This window comes from Porites lutea, chromosome 13 (assembly GCF_958299795.1).
Source record: "Porites lutea chromosome 13, jaPorLute2.1, whole genome shotgun sequence".
In the NCBI taxonomy this organism is placed as follows: Eukaryota; Metazoa; Cnidaria; class Anthozoa; order Scleractinia; family Poritidae; genus Porites; species Porites lutea.
In genome coordinates, this window is record NC_133213.1 from 1,855,711 (window position 1) to 1,872,000 (window position 16,290).

General features: G+C 41.4%; 1 protein-coding gene across 4 annotated transcripts; it reads right to left on the reverse strand.

Moving 5' to 3' along the window:
• Positions 1-1,437: 1,437 nt before the first annotated feature.
• On the reverse strand, positions 1,438-15,771 carry LOC140923163 (von Willebrand factor A domain-containing protein 7-like). 4 transcript variants are annotated; one of them, XM_073373239.1, is made up of 6 exons: positions 15,061-15,771; positions 9,175-9,478; positions 7,801-8,073; positions 6,424-6,726; positions 4,409-4,672; positions 1,438-3,758 (listed from the first exon to the last, which is right to left on the reverse strand). In XM_073373239.1, exons 1-6 carry the CDS (start codon positions 15,679-15,681, stop codon positions 3,160-3,162), a joined length of 2,364 nt encoding a protein of 787 aa, XP_073229340.1. In that variant the 5' UTR covers positions 15,682-15,771; the 3' UTR covers positions 1,438-3,159. The 4 variants fall into 4 exon arrangements, with proteins under 4 accessions (XP_073229340.1, XP_073229341.1, XP_073229342.1 ...); XM_073373240.1 differs by lacking the exon at positions 15,061-15,771 and adding an exon at positions 13,460-14,077; XM_073373241.1 differs by lacking the exon at positions 15,061-15,771 and adding an exon at positions 12,074-12,456.
• Between the last annotated feature and the right edge of the window lie 519 nt (positions 15,772-16,290).

Consider the following 16,290-nt stretch of genomic DNA (forward strand, 5'->3'; position numbering starts at 1 on the left):
GAGCTGTTACTAGGAAGAGGAAGAAAATGCGTCTCTCCATGATCTTCAGTTGTTTTTACTGTGTTGACCAGTGGGACTACTTGATATCTTGATGGGTTTAGATTGTGATTAGAATGACCAAAGAACCCTTCGAAGTGTATTAGAAACAATTCATTTGAAATGAAATCCTCCGCACTTCCGTTATTTTGTTGCTCATATGGCCCGCCGGGGTAGCAAGTATTTGATATTATATTTCATCTCCCCAAAGAAAAACAAAGCACGTAGTTGTTTTTTGGGATTAAATCGGTCAAAGGGCCGGGATAGCTCAGTGATGACTCGGTCACAGCAGAAACCTATAAGGGGTTGATTCAACCACTCAGTGGGTTTGTGGCCACAGACAAATACCTGAAAAGAATAGACACGCCTCCTCCCTCCTGGCTGCTGGATTAAGGCCTCCAACCTGTCATGTTAACAGCGGGGACGTCCTTCCTCGTTGAGTTGAGATAAGTGGAAGGGGAGGGAGCGCTTTTAAAAATTATCATTTCAGGGGCTGCTAGCCTAAGATAATGTGGGGACCTAGGCCACTTATCCCTCTCCTAGACCTGCCACTGCCGAGATAACGAACTCTTTACCGCCATCTAGTTCTCGTAGTGGTTCGCTTATCTTTTCATTTTTACAGTTTTAGGGGGGGTCACAGCTACTGGGTCATGGTGGGTTACACGTTTTAATATGAGTCAAAACTGAGCTACATAGCCTGACCCCCAGCGAGTTGTTGTCTGATATTAGGGACTCTGCAAGATATGAAGCAAAGGTCTTAAAAATTAAAACAAAGACTGTTCAGTTTTAATATGTTTCAGTAGCAGAAGAATTGAACTTGAAAAACTTGCCCAGTTATTCCAAGTTGCAATCCTTTTGCATTCTGATTGTGAATGCCAAAGACAAGCACTTAGCTTACAGTTCAGGCAGATTGGTAGGGTAATTTTAAAGAAAACAGCATTATTATCTCCGCCGAGTATTCCTTGATTACAATGTGTTTTTTATGGTACAAATAAAGCCGCCAGGTGCTCGCTATGCCAACAAATTTACTTTACGTTTTTCACTGGATCTAAACATTTTTGCTTGGAAAATGACTGTCACCACTGTGGAGGCAAATCAGTTTCGTTTTTATTATTGGGTGTCTAAAAGGGCTTTAAAAAGGATGTCAGAACGGAAAGAAGCTGAAATATAACGTTTTAAGAAAATAGGATTTTCCTGTCAGGTTTTTACTTAAACTTACTTTTACTTGAATTAGAGAGAGATTTTAAGCTATGAGGTCTACTCATAATAGATTACCTAATAATCCTTTTAAGTTAAATGATAACTGTCTTCTGTCAATTTTTCCACCCGAGTGCGAAGTCATTCCCCGCATCAAGAGCAGCGAGTTTGGGACAAGGCTCTTTATTGATGACAAAAAATAAATAAAATAAGAAAGACAAAAATTTTATTCTCAAACACTTGAAAAATTAATCTTAGTACAAACTTTAAAAAGGACAAACCAGTAATCGGCTCCTGAACAAACTTTATCTTCCAACTGGAGATATTGCCTTTTTGTTAGTAGCTGTAATATATGAAAAATTACGGACTAAAATAAAAGAACTTTTACTTTCTTTTGCCGAGGTTCGTTGCTCATTATATATAGAGGATATTACACGGTGGCGAGAACATAAAATTCATATCTTCGAGCCAACGTGTAATGTTCTTTTTATCATATGGAGAAACCAATTCAACAAAAGCAAAAGGCGGGAATCGTGACGTCATTGAACGATACGACACTCACAAAGGTGACATACGGAAAATACGCCACTCGGGTCCCGGATGAAGTGGCGTATGGAATCTACGAGTGGTTTAGTTCCCAGTAAAACGCTCTCCTTCATATAATAATAGGATTTATAGCAGTCTTATTGAAATAATTCAATGCAGTGCGTAAACCGCAGAATATGTAACCTGGCTACGTAAACTACTTTCAAGGTTATCACTTCTTTCCACTCCAGAAGTGATCTTTCCTTCTCACTTTTAAGAAGAAAAAAATGTCAAGAAGTGTTTGATGTCGGCATTATCGGATTCAATCCCAGGTGGAGGAAGCATACTGCTACAGTGCCCATACTGCTACACCATGGTGGCTTTGCTGGCCAAGGCCATTTTGATTTACAGACAAACGTTTACAACAAATGAAAGCACCATTCCGAGAGAGTGCGTAGTCCTAATCACAGCTATTCTCAGTGCTTACTCTAATCAATATAGTCATTGCTCTTATCACTATTTTTACTGCTTTAACCCCCTAAGCGTAGCAAAGTCAGTGCTTAAGCCTAATCACTATAGTCAAGTCAGTGCTTATCCCTAATCACCATAGTCAAGGCGCCCTTCCACTATAGAGAATTTCTTTCAGTAGACACGTCATAAGGTGTCCGACGTGATTTTGGTAGAAAGAATTGAGTTTCTGCCTATACTTCTACAAGGTAGCCTGCGAACTGCCGACGTATTTCCGGTCGTCGCCTCTCTCCCTCCGAAAAATAACTTCGGTTTTGTAGAAGCAGAAAAACCGGATGCTCTTGCAAGCTACTACCAAGGCGGCTAGCCGTCTTGTGCGTCCGCGTCCCTGCCCTCTTGTGGGAGGCTGATGCATATCGGTCACAATCAAACGAGTCTCAAATGGCTGGAAATCGAGCCTCGGTAGTACGCATGCGCACAGAATAGTTAATTTTCCGACACAAGTAGTGGAAGAAAATTGAGAAGTAACGTTATTCCGCTATGTTTCGATGTTTCCAACATTATTAGATGGCATTCATTTGTCCTTGCTTTTTATGCAAACGTACTAATACGAACTTCGCTTTTTCTTTTTTCTTATCATTCTTGAGGGGGACCCAATCATGTTGGATAAATCAAGACGTCGAATAACGTTACTTCTAATTCTTCTCGTTTAATGCTAAAAATGCGTTTACTTACTTTCTAAATCAATCATACAGTGAACTGAAGTCATCAAACTTTCTGGCACAGAAGGGTGGTCCCACTTAGTGGTTAGAAACTAAGCATCCCGATGTTCGAGGTTTTATTAGTTCATGCCGTATGAGTATATAAGTATATGTTGTAATAGGTTAGGGAGTAACAACGTTTGGTTTTTTAATACTTCGACTGGAAAATGCTTTAATTGTCAACTAGCAAATGAACGGTCTGGGAGATAACAACTTTTGATTTTTGACCCTTAAGGATGAAATAAATGGGATCTGTCTTTCCCACATCCTCAGAACGAGTAGACTTTGCGTAAACAGAGAAAACTACACAGCGACCTTTTATCACTAGTTTACCAGCTTTACGTGTTTTAGGGTTTCGATGACGACCTCGTCGTACGATATAGCCCAGTCTGTCCTTCAGGACTTCGATATGAAATATTTCAGTGGTCCCAAAGTTGCATACCAGAAAATGGATGAAGGTGGTTCTTCCCAGAGGAAGAGTGTAAAGATTGCTTGCATACTTGACCCTTAAAACAGCCGTAGTTGGCCTGACCGTTTTTCGGGAAATTCTTTCAAAATGGTAACCATTTTGTGTGACTCCTTTTAGCTTAAGTTTGAAAGACGGGACAAGTGCGTGAGGATTAAAGCTGGCAATGAAATGACCTCGGCTTTGTGGCTGAAGGGTGAAGTCACTGATGAGGTTTCCTTCTGTGGATATGAGCTGGAGTAGAAGGGAACTGCTGTTTAGTTTTTCTGATCCAGCCACTGTGATTATGATTTTGTTCAACTTGCCTACAATAAAAGCGAATGTACGACATTAAGCTTAACTGTCGAACGGTGCTAACCACACGATACCTTAAAGTTCACAAGTCCGAACGTTTCAACCGATTAATTTTTTCATTTGAAAGATCATCGGTTGGCTGCCCATGTTATGAACTTGGAATTCCTTTTTTGAGCCATAAGCAACGTTCAGCATTATTCCTTAACACTGGAAATAAAAAGGATATTTGATGTAATTCAGAACGTATTTTGTGTACTGGATAACCGGAAATTAAGATTGAATAGTTCACCTTTCGAAAACAGTGAAAGAAATTTTAATGACACACCCCAGCAGCAAGAATCTGACAAGTTTTTAATCCATCATGTAAATACTACTTATTAACCGAGAGTGAGGTCATTACAGGGAAATCTCAGACCAAGGCCCTGGTGTACTGACCGAACGATACCGTGGACAATACATTAAGGCCGAGGCTGTCAATTGACCACAATATGGATGTCCACTATCAAGTTCTGTGTTAAAAACACAGATTGTATATGCCTCGGACACTTAGCTAGTAATGTCCGTTCATTACAAGAAAATCTTTGCTTGGCAGCCAATTAGAGCGCGCGTACTATCGTAGCCATATCATAATTCTTGGATACTGTAAACGTGACTGACTTACCAGTAACTGGATTTGAAATGGGAACGTCAGCATTGTGTCCCCTGCGCCAAGACAGTGCAATAAGAAAGTAATGTTCGAAATCTACGTTAGTGTCGCTGCTGGTCTTGACAGAGAACTCATGATCACCGTTTTTGCCAGGAGCTGTTAGGGTCCAGGTTCCTCTCTTTGGATTGGTGATTTCGTAGATGGTGATATATGACAGGCTAAGTTTTCCTGACGTTATTTCCACATTTTCCGGGTCTTGTAAGGTAATATCGTGACCTGCTGTGAGGGGGACAAAAATTGAATTTTAACAGTAGCTTATACACTGGTTCCTTTTATTTTATTGATTTTTGTAAAGAAAAACAGTCTATGGTAGTTCGATGCATTGAATTTATCTCAAAACAACCGTGTATTCCTTTTATCTCTTTATCTCTTACTGCCCTTGAGGTGAAGTCCGTTTCTTTTCCCACCTCATTTCCTTACTTTCCTTATTTCTGGCCACTATTTGCTTCTAACTCCCGATAACTCGAATTTTTTCCTATTTCCCCGGAAGGTTCGAGTTATCGGGAGCACTGCTGAAGAGGTTTTACTTGAATGGTGCCAACGTCGTCCCCAGGGCTTTTCCCTTAAAAAATGGTTCCGTAATAACAAGACGATCCCATTTTTTAAGGGAAAAGCCCTGGGGACGAGGTTGGAATGGTGCACGTCCAAATTCAGATGATAGAACTGCACACCTAATAAATAGTTCCAAGTGAAAGTACTAATTAAAACTAAAAGATGGGGTTTCATTTGCCGGAGTGAATGGTACTACTATAGGATTTCAAACACAGGCTCAAAAGTTATAGCTTGCGAATACAAAGGGGCACCCAACAAGAATATAGTTCAAAACCACTTAAACATAGCATTGTTAGACGTATTTTAGTATTTAAAAGGCAGATGTAGGCATATTTTTATCCACTAAAAATTTTTCATCTGTTCGGATTTCCTAGCTGAAAGTCTAGTGATCCGAAAATTATAGAGATAAAAACTTACCTTTTCAAAAATTTCAGCCAGAAAAAAGGCTCCCGAAAATTCTAGGTGACATTTTTACGGTAAAAATCCGTTTAAAATGGGCAATTATACCATTTTTTAGATGTTCAAAAATCCTAGGAGAGGCAGGCAAGCAAGAGATTTTACAACAAATATTCCGAAAATTCTACATCTCAAATCGTCTTCCGAAGAGATATTTTCCGAAAATTGACTTTGGGTGCCCCTGAATACAGCCGCCTCTTATTCCTTCACATCGCTGGGACGTCACCGCGACGAGGATCAGTGAGGGGCGGCTGCATTTCCAAGGTTTCCCATTCAAGTTAGGGTCATCTTACAAGACTCATCTGTCACTATGGGAGTGAAAGCTATTGTTAAGCAGTATCAGAAACTCATAACGCGTTGAAAGGTGTAACTCTCACCCAAAACTCGTGAAAATTCATTTTCAAAGGTACCCGAGCAAATTTTTCTGCAGTTGAATTCTAAAGACTGTATTAAAGTTCAGGAAGAGAAAAAGAAAGTCGCTGTCTTGTGTTTTTGCCTTCCACAAAACGCTTAAAACGGAAATTATAGGCACTCTAATGTCGTAGTCTTGCAGTGATGGCAAAGAAATGAACCAAAAAAGTGTGATGCACGTGCAAAAGTTGTTGTTAAACCGGCTTTTTGAGGCCGCAGCGAGGGTTTCCAAATATGGTACTTAGAAATATGAATATTGACGAGCACTGAACGCGAGTTACACGTTTCCTCTTATGAGTTACACTTTTCCCTTTACACGATGTAAATGAAGTTCAGTTCTTGTCCCAGTCGTTGACAGTGTAGGGTTCCAAAAAGTCTCCAAAATCCAGATGGTTTGAGTGCTTTGGCTATATAAATATCTTCCTGTGTATCTTCACTTCGGAATAAGCCAGTCCCTTCTACCCTAGCACCTAATGGATGATCGCCCTAACTTTGAAATTGCGTAAATGATTTTTCTACACATTCATATTCAGCAAGCTTATATATCGTACCTCCTGCCGCGGTATTAATGGTCACAGACATTTTTTCCATAGAATCATCAACTGGAATATTATATCGACTAACAGAGGATCCATCAGCACTCCTTTTTGTTCTTCCTCCCGTGGTTGATCCATCGCCCACGATACTATCCCCCTCAAGTGTCCCGATTGTCAAATTGGTCACTTGCTCCAGTTCGCCCTTGTTGTTAAACATAATGGCTAGACCAGAAGTGCTCTTTGCCAGATCTTTGAAGACTTGGTGAAGATTTTTTGGATTACCCGGCACGCTGTACTTTAGTGAGGCATTACAATAACCTTGAAAACGATTGAGTATAACAAGTTTAAATTCAGACCAAATTCGACTAAATAGGGTATGGTAAAGCGGCAAACGTAGACAAGATTATTTAAAGGGTGGAGATTAAGTCCACTCACCCTGTCGGCATTGCAGAGCCTCGCCTGCGTAGCAGATGCTTGGAAGTAGTGGGCCCAAGAAAGAACGGGCGCGCGGTCTCCCTCTCGCGCGCCCGTTTTTTCTTGCGCTCACTACTTCCAAGCGCCTGTTACGCAGGCTACTCAGGCTACGCAGGCTACGCAGAGCCATTTATTTGCTCTTTCTTCGTGTACCGAGACCCTGTACATGTTATAAACGTCCCTTGAGTGCCCCTCACCCCCCCGAGGGGTACCACTACATCATCGCGCCCAGAGTGAAGTCAGCGCTTCCATCGATCGCGTCAGGATTTTGGAAACGCCAAAATTAATGGTCTTACTTTTGTTGAAATTGCTCCTCTAGTACACTGGAAACTTATTTGTCTTATAGATCGTTTTCACTCACGTGCCAGCAGCAATGCAAATTTGCTAGAACCAAAGACAGCTTTTACATAAGCAAAGAGTTCAATCCCGCACAGGTTTTTTTCCGTACACCTTCATTGCCGATATTTCATTGTTTTGTACACCAATACGGCCGCCATGGTGTCATGTGCAAACGATCTGTATTGAATAAGTGTGCTTGCCTAGCCGTGGATGGTCTGGATTGATTGATTTTTCTCACTACGGTAACGAGGTAGACTGTTCACAGTCCCCTAGGCGTAAGATCGTTGAGATCTAAAACTTTGGGTTACGTGCGGCCATCTTGGATGAGTGTAAAATCTACTTAGGGGGCGAGGGACGGTTTGCTAGAAACCCCGATCCCCGCACCTTCGGTACATGAAACCAGGATTGCCGCCCCTACCGGCGCGTACGGGTAAGCTCTCTGTTCGATCTTAACGATCTTACAATAAAATAGGAGTGTCTGAACAATCTTATATCGAAGAGACCCAGAGAGGGAATCCGCGCCAGGTTAAACGGTACAAAAATCGTTATCAAAAACTAAACTTTACACTTTCTCTATACCTGTTGTCAAGAAATTGACAACAACATCATAATCCTGGACCATCAATTTCACCTCCTCAATGTCCAGAGCAGTTGCATCTTTAGGTCCTGCGTCAGTGAACACGTACATAGGAGAACGAGGGATAGTTAGTCTGAAAAGTGCTTCTCGGATACCGTGGAACGTATACTCTGGACAGTCACCCCCACCATGCGCCCTCAGTCTCCTGATTTCTCTTTCAAACTCGCCAGCTTCGGCTTCAAGTTTGACAGTCACTGGATTTACATTCATTGGATCTACCAGAAAGTAAAAGTTTATAAAATAAGGAACTGTATTCAAGTTCACAATTCAAATAGCATACCGTTTGTTTGACTTTTTTTTTTCTATCTAAAGGAATAATTAACTGGGAAAGATGTGGACACATTAGTTTCAAGAACAATATCAAATGTTACTTTTGCTTTACTTGTAATAAACTGGTTGATTAAGGCAACGTGATATATGCGATATTATTTTTATTAAATCAGTTCTTTCAGCTCTACAAGCGCAGAGCTACCATTTAACTCTCCCATTCGCTCCAGGTAAGGGAATCCGGATTCCGGAATAAAGATTCCGGGAAATGTTTGCTTGTGGAATCCTGCGCTATGGAATCCGGAATACAGCTCAAGGAATCCGGAATCCACTAAAGGTTGGAATCCAGAATCCACGTTTCACTGACAAAGTTTGAAATCCAGTACCCGGAATCCGGAATCCACGGAGTGGAAAAAACGTCAAGTAATACTTTCCTTCGGTGTTTTAGTTATTTTATTTAATTTTCTACTCCACTCTTGATGACTTCATGACTTCAGAAAACAGGGCGAAGACCTCCTCAATGACGATCATTGTCATGTCAGTGAAGATCTAGTAAAAGTTTTAATGGCTCTTTTAGCCTGAGAAAACAACCGACATTTGGAGACGCTACCACTGGTTTCTCCGCCAAATGACGTCTGAGAAACGAGCGCAGAAATTCCATACTGATGACGCGTCACTACTCAGATCTGGGTAGTGCTTCTGATTGGTTGAATCAAATTTCCCACGCTGCACGACCAATCAGAAGCAGTACCCAGATCTGGGAAGTGACGCGTCATCAGTATGGAATTCCTGCACTCGTTTCTCAGACGTCATTTGGCGGGAAAACCAGTGGTAGCGTCGCCAAATGTCGGCTGTTTTACCTTTTCTCAGGCTATGGATCTTAACAATCTAAATGGCATATTGCTGAACAGTATTGATATAGTGAAAGGTTTGAACCCAGGGGTCATTTCAAAAGTAGGTTGAGCTTGATACATGATCCGACAACAACGAAGCAACAGTAATTTCCAAAATACCAAGAAAATCCACAAAATAGACAAAAATGTACTAACCTGGATATGGGTCATTAAATGCCGACAAAATGTACTCCTTGATAGGAACCTTCCGCTTATAATTGATAATATCGGCAGCAATGTTCTTTGCAGCCAGGATTTCATCACCCATGCTGCCGGTATCATCTATAGCAAACATCAGAGCCACATCTCCTTGCACAGCCAAGAAGCTATCGAACGTAGCAGCACCGACCTTTTGACGGAGATCCTGAAGAAATTTACTTCCCTCTCCTTTTGAGCTTCTCTTTGTCCGATCCGATGGTGCCGCCTTGGCGCTCAGTAAATACATGATCTGTCCAACGATCTGAAATGTGTTTGAAGTTCATTAGTAAAAGGCTTCCCCACGTAAAGGTCTGTAAGGGAATTTTGCATTCTGGATTCCACGCCATGGATTTCGGATTCCAGGTACTGAATTTCCGATTCTTTGTCAGTGAAACATGGATTTCGGATGTCAATCTCCAGTGGATTCCGGATTCCTTGAGCTGTATTACAGACTTCAAAGCCCAGGATTGTGGATTCCGAAAGCAAAAATTTCCCGGATTCCACTTTGCCACTGTCTTTGAGTCAAGGAAACTAATAACACTGAGAGAACTAGAGAAGGTACGGTTGCAACGGCTCAGTTTAGTAGCAGGAGCTGCTCGATAAAAAATGTAGAGAAAAGCCTTAAGAGGGCAACAAAACACTAAACACAACGAAAATCTCAAAGACAAACTTCACGCCACCATGGTGGCATGCCCTGCTCACGTGTTCAACATCTGTTAAAGAAAAAAATCTCTTGAAATTTGAGGATACCATTCCAAATTGCATTAGGCCATTGAACTGTTATGTTCTCGGACATCTATAAACTTCGAAAGATTTGCATTTTTTTAAATGTTTTTTTAGTTGACTGTGAAATTCAACGACCGCAACTTTGAATAAGATAGGAGGTTTTTAGCACTGGGGGTAATCATTAAAATTCTTGATACACAGTAAAGAGGAACAAGCTATATTATCACTCAAAACTGGATGGAAGTTTATGACATGGCTCACGATACTCTTGATGTCATTTGTTGCTGCACTAAACCAGGAATGTCTCTAAATCTACAGTGCTCTCCATACTGTTCGGTAACTCTTAGGTCCCGACATTTTCCGAAAGGAAAATGGTGTTTCGTTACCTGTCTCGCGTATTTATAGCTCTTACTCCGTATGGCTCTCTCGACAAGCACTTTCAGTTTAGCTAAGGCAGCACTGCTGTACTTCACATCTGAGGCGTTGGCGTTTGTCTGTGCTAGTTCAATGTCATTAATTGCTTTCATAAATTTGTTAGACGGGGAAGTACGTGTTCTGTAAACTTCGTGTTTCGTCTGGTTTTTAACCACTGTTTTATTGAATGGGACGAATAGTAGGGTTTTGACATCGCCTTTGCTATTAACCTGCTTTGTCACTAGAATTTGCTTTGGCAAGTGCTTCCTCATTGAAGGATCAAACAAATTTTTGACGCCTTCCGATGAGAGTGTTGAAAACCAGTCAACTGAAACAGTCTTATTTTCACCTTCTTTTACTTCCACAAGTGTTGGCCCGCCCGATTCCTTCTGACCAGCTATCAGTTGATACGTTTTATTGACCATTTTCGTCGTTTTTTTTGGTTCTAGCTTGATCTCCACAGTTCGTTGGGAACCACGCGAAAAATCCATCAGTGCATCACGGGTGAATTGCAGCGAGGAAAAAAAGCTCCCGGAGGATTGTTCTGCTGACAACAGTGAAAGGAGAACTGTGATCATGAGGGACCAGGCGATCGAGAAAATTTGTTTCTCCATATCGGCTGCTCTGTCCTCAAGGTACTTATCTTTGTAATGACCTGTAACTCTTAAAGTGGAACTTCTCTCATATGCACATCTCGACAGCGAACGGGGAACATTAAACTGTTTTCTCCATTTACAGTTGATGCCGAAAAAAAAAAAATAATAATGAGCAGAAAAGTCACCTCAGCACGTTCGCTCTGAACAAAAAGAGTTCGCTTGTCGCTGAAACCGAATTTCACCAACTTGATCTATGGTAAAAGTTGTTAATGGATTTCCGCACACGTTCATGCTATGAATGCCTAAGTTATACTGGGAGAGAGCGAAAAACTTTGAACTGTTTACTTTACTTGTCACGAGAGTCATCATACAGCTTACCTTACTTCAAGCTTACATGTAAGCCAAGAAAAAACGTTTCAGGTCAGAAGCTTATCTGGGAAAAGGTGCCGGATTTCCGCCCCGGGCGCGGGGGGTGGGGGGGGGGGGGTACTGCCATATATGGGCTATATAGGTATGTGCCGCTGTATGGTTTTCAAGCAGTTTACTCTAGGATAGGGTATATTAATTAGAGCGTTCGGGTCTAGAATAGGGTATCATTTTTTAGGAAACTGATCAGTTGGTTGAAGATTTTATCTAGACTAGGGATTGTGGTATAAGGTTTTGTTTTGGCTAGACTGTGCTAGTGACCTCAGGGGGGATTTGGGGAGTTTACTCTAGTATAGGGTAGCAAAATTCAGCTGAACTATAGCTCTGGTATAGGTTAAGGGTTCCAGGGTCCCAGCGGCACATCCCCACCCAGAAATTCCTAAAGTACCCCCCCCGGGATTTCCGCTAAATGATACGCTGGCCTTACCCTCGAATAAGCTGCCACACTCCGACTATTTCCCTCCTATCAGGAGAACACTTCTTGAACTAGGATCTCATATCTCGTACAACTGCAACCGGCTGTTTGCAACAAACAGCTCTGTTAAAATGTGCGGAAATTCAGCCACTGAACATAGAAGTACCTGGAATACATGCACACAGTATAGAAAACGTAACATTTTCGGGTAACTATATCGGCTGGCATTAGCCCAATCCGGCCTTGCATCAGATAATAATACAATCACAAATTATCGTACCTGTCTGGCATATATAAAGCTCTTGCTCTGTATTGCCTTTTCAACAAGACTCTTTAGTTTAGCCAGGGTAGCATTGCCGTACTTGACTCCTAAGGCGTTTGCATTTGCCTCTGCTAGTTCGATGTCGTTGATGGCCTTCATAAACTTGTTCGATGGAGAAGTACGCGATTTGTACACTTCGCGTTTTGTCTGGTTGATTATTACTTTTTCCTTGACTGGCACGAGTATTATGGGTTCCAGTACTCCACTTTTGTCACTAAATGTCATTAGTAGATCCTTTGGCAAGTCCTTTCTCATTGAGGGATCTAACGAATCTTTGATTTTGTCAGATGGGATTGTAGTAAAAGCATTGGTCGTAGTCTTCATCACACTTTCATCGACTTTCTTTACACTGAGTGAGGTCTCACCGATGCCGTTTGCTTGACTTTCTATCAAGACATACGTCTTATTGACCATCCTCGTCGTATTCTTTGATTCAAGGTTAATATCTACAGTTCGTTGGGAACCACGCGAAAAATCCATCAGTGCATCACGCGTGAATTGCAGCGAGGAAAAAAAGCTCCCGGAGGATTGTTCTGCAGCCAACAACGAAAGGAGAACTATGAGGGTCCAGGCGAAGAAAATTCGTTTCTCCATATCGACAAGCAGGCTGTACTGGGTTCTTTAATTTTCTTTGAAAGAAAGCTCAGCCTTATCCTTTGGAGAGAGCAAGGAACTTTGCCCCGCAACTGTTTACTTTACTTGCCACTAAAACGGGAAGTAAGCCAAAACGTCTCTCATTGAGCTCTATGGAGTCATTATACAGCTCACTTTACTTCACGCTTACACGAGAGCCAAGAGAAAACGTTTCAGGTCAAAAGATGATCTGGGAAAAGGTGCCGGATTTCAGCGAATGATACGCAGGCCTTGTCCTCGAATAAGCTACCGCACCCTTCTATTTCCCTCCTATCAGGAGAAAACGTCTTGAACAAGGATCTCATATCTCGTACAACTGCAACCGGCTATTTGTAACAAACAGCTCTGTTAAAATGTGCGGAAATTCCGTGAGCCACTGAACATAGAAATACCTGGAATACATGCACATAGTATAGAAAACGTAACATTTTCGGGTACCGGTTGGCATGTAGTCCAATCCGGCCTTGCATCAGAATGTTTGTAAAACACCCCTGCGCCCTGTGATTTGCACAGCCTTAGAAAAATTGGCCAAATTTAAGAGAGAAAACTACGTGGCTTTCCCCCAACAAAATTTTCTATTTCTGACAGTAAAATGATTAATAAGGGGTCTTACCAAAACAGAAGTTTCTTACTCTCTCTTCTTTTCCCTACCCTCTCGTCTGCCTCCAACCTTTACGAACTTATCTGCAAATAATACACAAATTATCGTACCTGTCTGGCATATATAAAGCTCTTGCTCTGTATTGCCTTTTCAACAAGACTCTTTAGTTTAGCCAGGGTAGCATTGCTGTACTTGACTCCTAAGGCGTTTGCATTTGCCTCTGCTAGTTCAATGTCACCGATGGCCTTCATAAACTTGTTCGATGGAGAAGTACGCGGTTTGTACTCTTCGCGTTTCGTCAGATTGACTATCACTGTTTCATTTAATGGCATGATAACCAGGGGTTCCGGCAAGTCATCATTTTCTAGAAGTATTTGCTTTGGTAAGTTATCTTTCATCTTTCGCATCGAAGGTATTGAGGAATCTAACAAATGTTTAATAAGTTCAGATGATACTGTTGAAAATAGGTCGGGCTCCTTCGTGTCATTACTTGTCTTTTTGATGATGCCTTTCACTTCCACAAGTTTATACTTCGAGGAATATAGATTTGGACTTGAACGTGTCATTTTGTATGTTTTGTTGACCGTCTTCGTTGTAATCTTTGATGCCAGGGTGATGTTCACAGTCCGTTGCGAGCCACGCGAAAAATCCATGAGCGCATCACGGGTGAATTGCAGCGAAGAGAGAAAGCTCCCGGAGGAGTGTTTTGCAGACAACAACGAAAGGAGGGCCCACGTGAAGAATATTCTTTTTCCCATATTGTTGAACTGATGGTATTTTCTTCGCAGTGAAGAAATTCAATATGTAAATAATACTTGAGATATGTTCGAAGGAGAAAAGTAAATAAACAGCCATTATATCGCCTCTTGTCACTGACACGGAAGTAAAGATGAAGTCGCTCGCATGAGTGGTGAACTTAATCGCATTTTCTATAAACTGATACAAGTTTTAAACTGCAGAGGTTTGCACCAGCCCTCTCTAGTAGCAGAAAAGGCTAGAAAGTAAATAAGAAGGAAGCCTTAAATGGGCAAGGAAACGAGACAACAAAAGATTAACGTCAAACGACAACTTTGCATGCTCTTCTTACCGATATCACGAAGTTCGAATTGTTTAGCGCTAACAAAACAAAAGGCGAAATACCGAAACAATGCCGCTATCCAAAAAGACAAAAGGTTTTTTTCCAAAGGCCAATGAAAAAAGAAGTTCTGAGAGCTGGATTAAGCTACTTAGGGAAAAAAAACCGCGGTGGCCCACTTAAAGATAATTGCCGCGAACTGTGGCTGAGTGCTTTAAAATCACGGTTGTTTTGAAATAAATTCAGTTTTGCGACTGTAGTACCTTGAAGTAAAATTATTCAGAAACTATCTGAAGGGAAGCAAAAAAAACAAAAAAAAAACGTTGCTTCGAGTTAGCGGCCGGGACATGGATCGAACTATCTACGGTAAAATTACAGTACATATAATGTATAAAGGAAATCCAGGGGACATCGATTTCGGCTCGAGTTAGCACGAGGTTCGAGGTAGCGAGTCGACTACTGTAATGTTGTAACGGTAAACTGACTAGATTATTTTCGTACGGTAACTGCGCACTGCGTGACTTTCGGAATTAAGTCAGCCTATTCATTTGGTGAAACCGCTGTCTTACTCCTTCCCCTTCCTTTACGTCCTTTTCCTTAACTTTAATTTTGAAATGATAATTGGTGTTACGTTACCTGTCTCGCGTATTTATAGCTCTTACTCCGTATGGCTCTCTCAACAACCAATTTCAGTTTAGCTAAGGCAGCACTGCTGTACTTTACATCTGAGGCGTTGGCGTTTGTCTGTGCTAGTTCAATGTCATTAATTGCTTTGACAAATTTGTTGGACGGGGAAGTTCGTGGTCTGTAAACTTCGCGTTTCGTCTGGTTTTCGACCACTGTTTTATTGAATGGGATGATTATTAAAGGTTCCTCCGTACCATCTTTTGAAACCTGCATTGCAATCAATAGTTGTTTTGGCAAGTCCTTTCTCATTGACGGATCGAACCAATTTTTAATATCTTCAGATGGTATTGTTGAAAATGCTTCCGGTGTGAGCGTTTTGTTATTAGATTTCAATTCCACAAGTCCCGAACCGCTTCTTGCTTCACGCATAATGTAGGTTTTATTGACCACTTTTATCGTCTTCTTTGGTTCTAGGGTGATTTCCACTGTTCGTTGCGAACCACGCGAAAAATCCATTAGGGCATCTCGGGTGAACTGCAGTGAGGAAAAAAAGCTTCCGGAAGATTGTTTTGCAGAAAACAAAGAAAGGAGAACTGTGACGGTCCAGGCGAAGAAAATTCGTTTCTCCATATCGGCAGGTTGGCTGTGACGAGAGGTCTGTAATTTTCTTTGAAAGAAAGCTGATACTTATCGATCCTGAGAAAGAGCAAGGAACTTTGAACTGTTTACTTCACTGTTTACTTTGAAAGGGAAGTAAGATAAAAAGTCCTTAACAACTCAAGAGTCATTATACAGCTCACTTTACTTCACGCTTACACGAGAGCCAAGAGCAAACGTTTCAGGTCAGAAGATGATTTGGGAAAACGAGTCGGATTTCCGCGAATGATACGCCGGCCTTGCCCTCGAATAAGCTGCCGCACCCCTCTCTTTATTTATTTTATTTTATTAGTTTGCCACATATAATTAATTACAGAAATTAATATATATAAAAAAAACATAATAAATAGGTAAATAACATTAAATTAAAATTACTATACAGCTGGGAAGGAGTGACTGTGGCGGGGAAATCTCACGTTTCGCATCCCTCTTACGCGCATGTTTCGGTACCACATTTGTGCATGCTATTTTTTATTTGCTGGCGGTTCCTAATCTCGTACCCAGATCTCCCACGGCCAAGGGAAAAACAGAGTGAGATCTGGGTACGAGATTAGGCGGTTCCTTCACCACTCTTGCTACCGC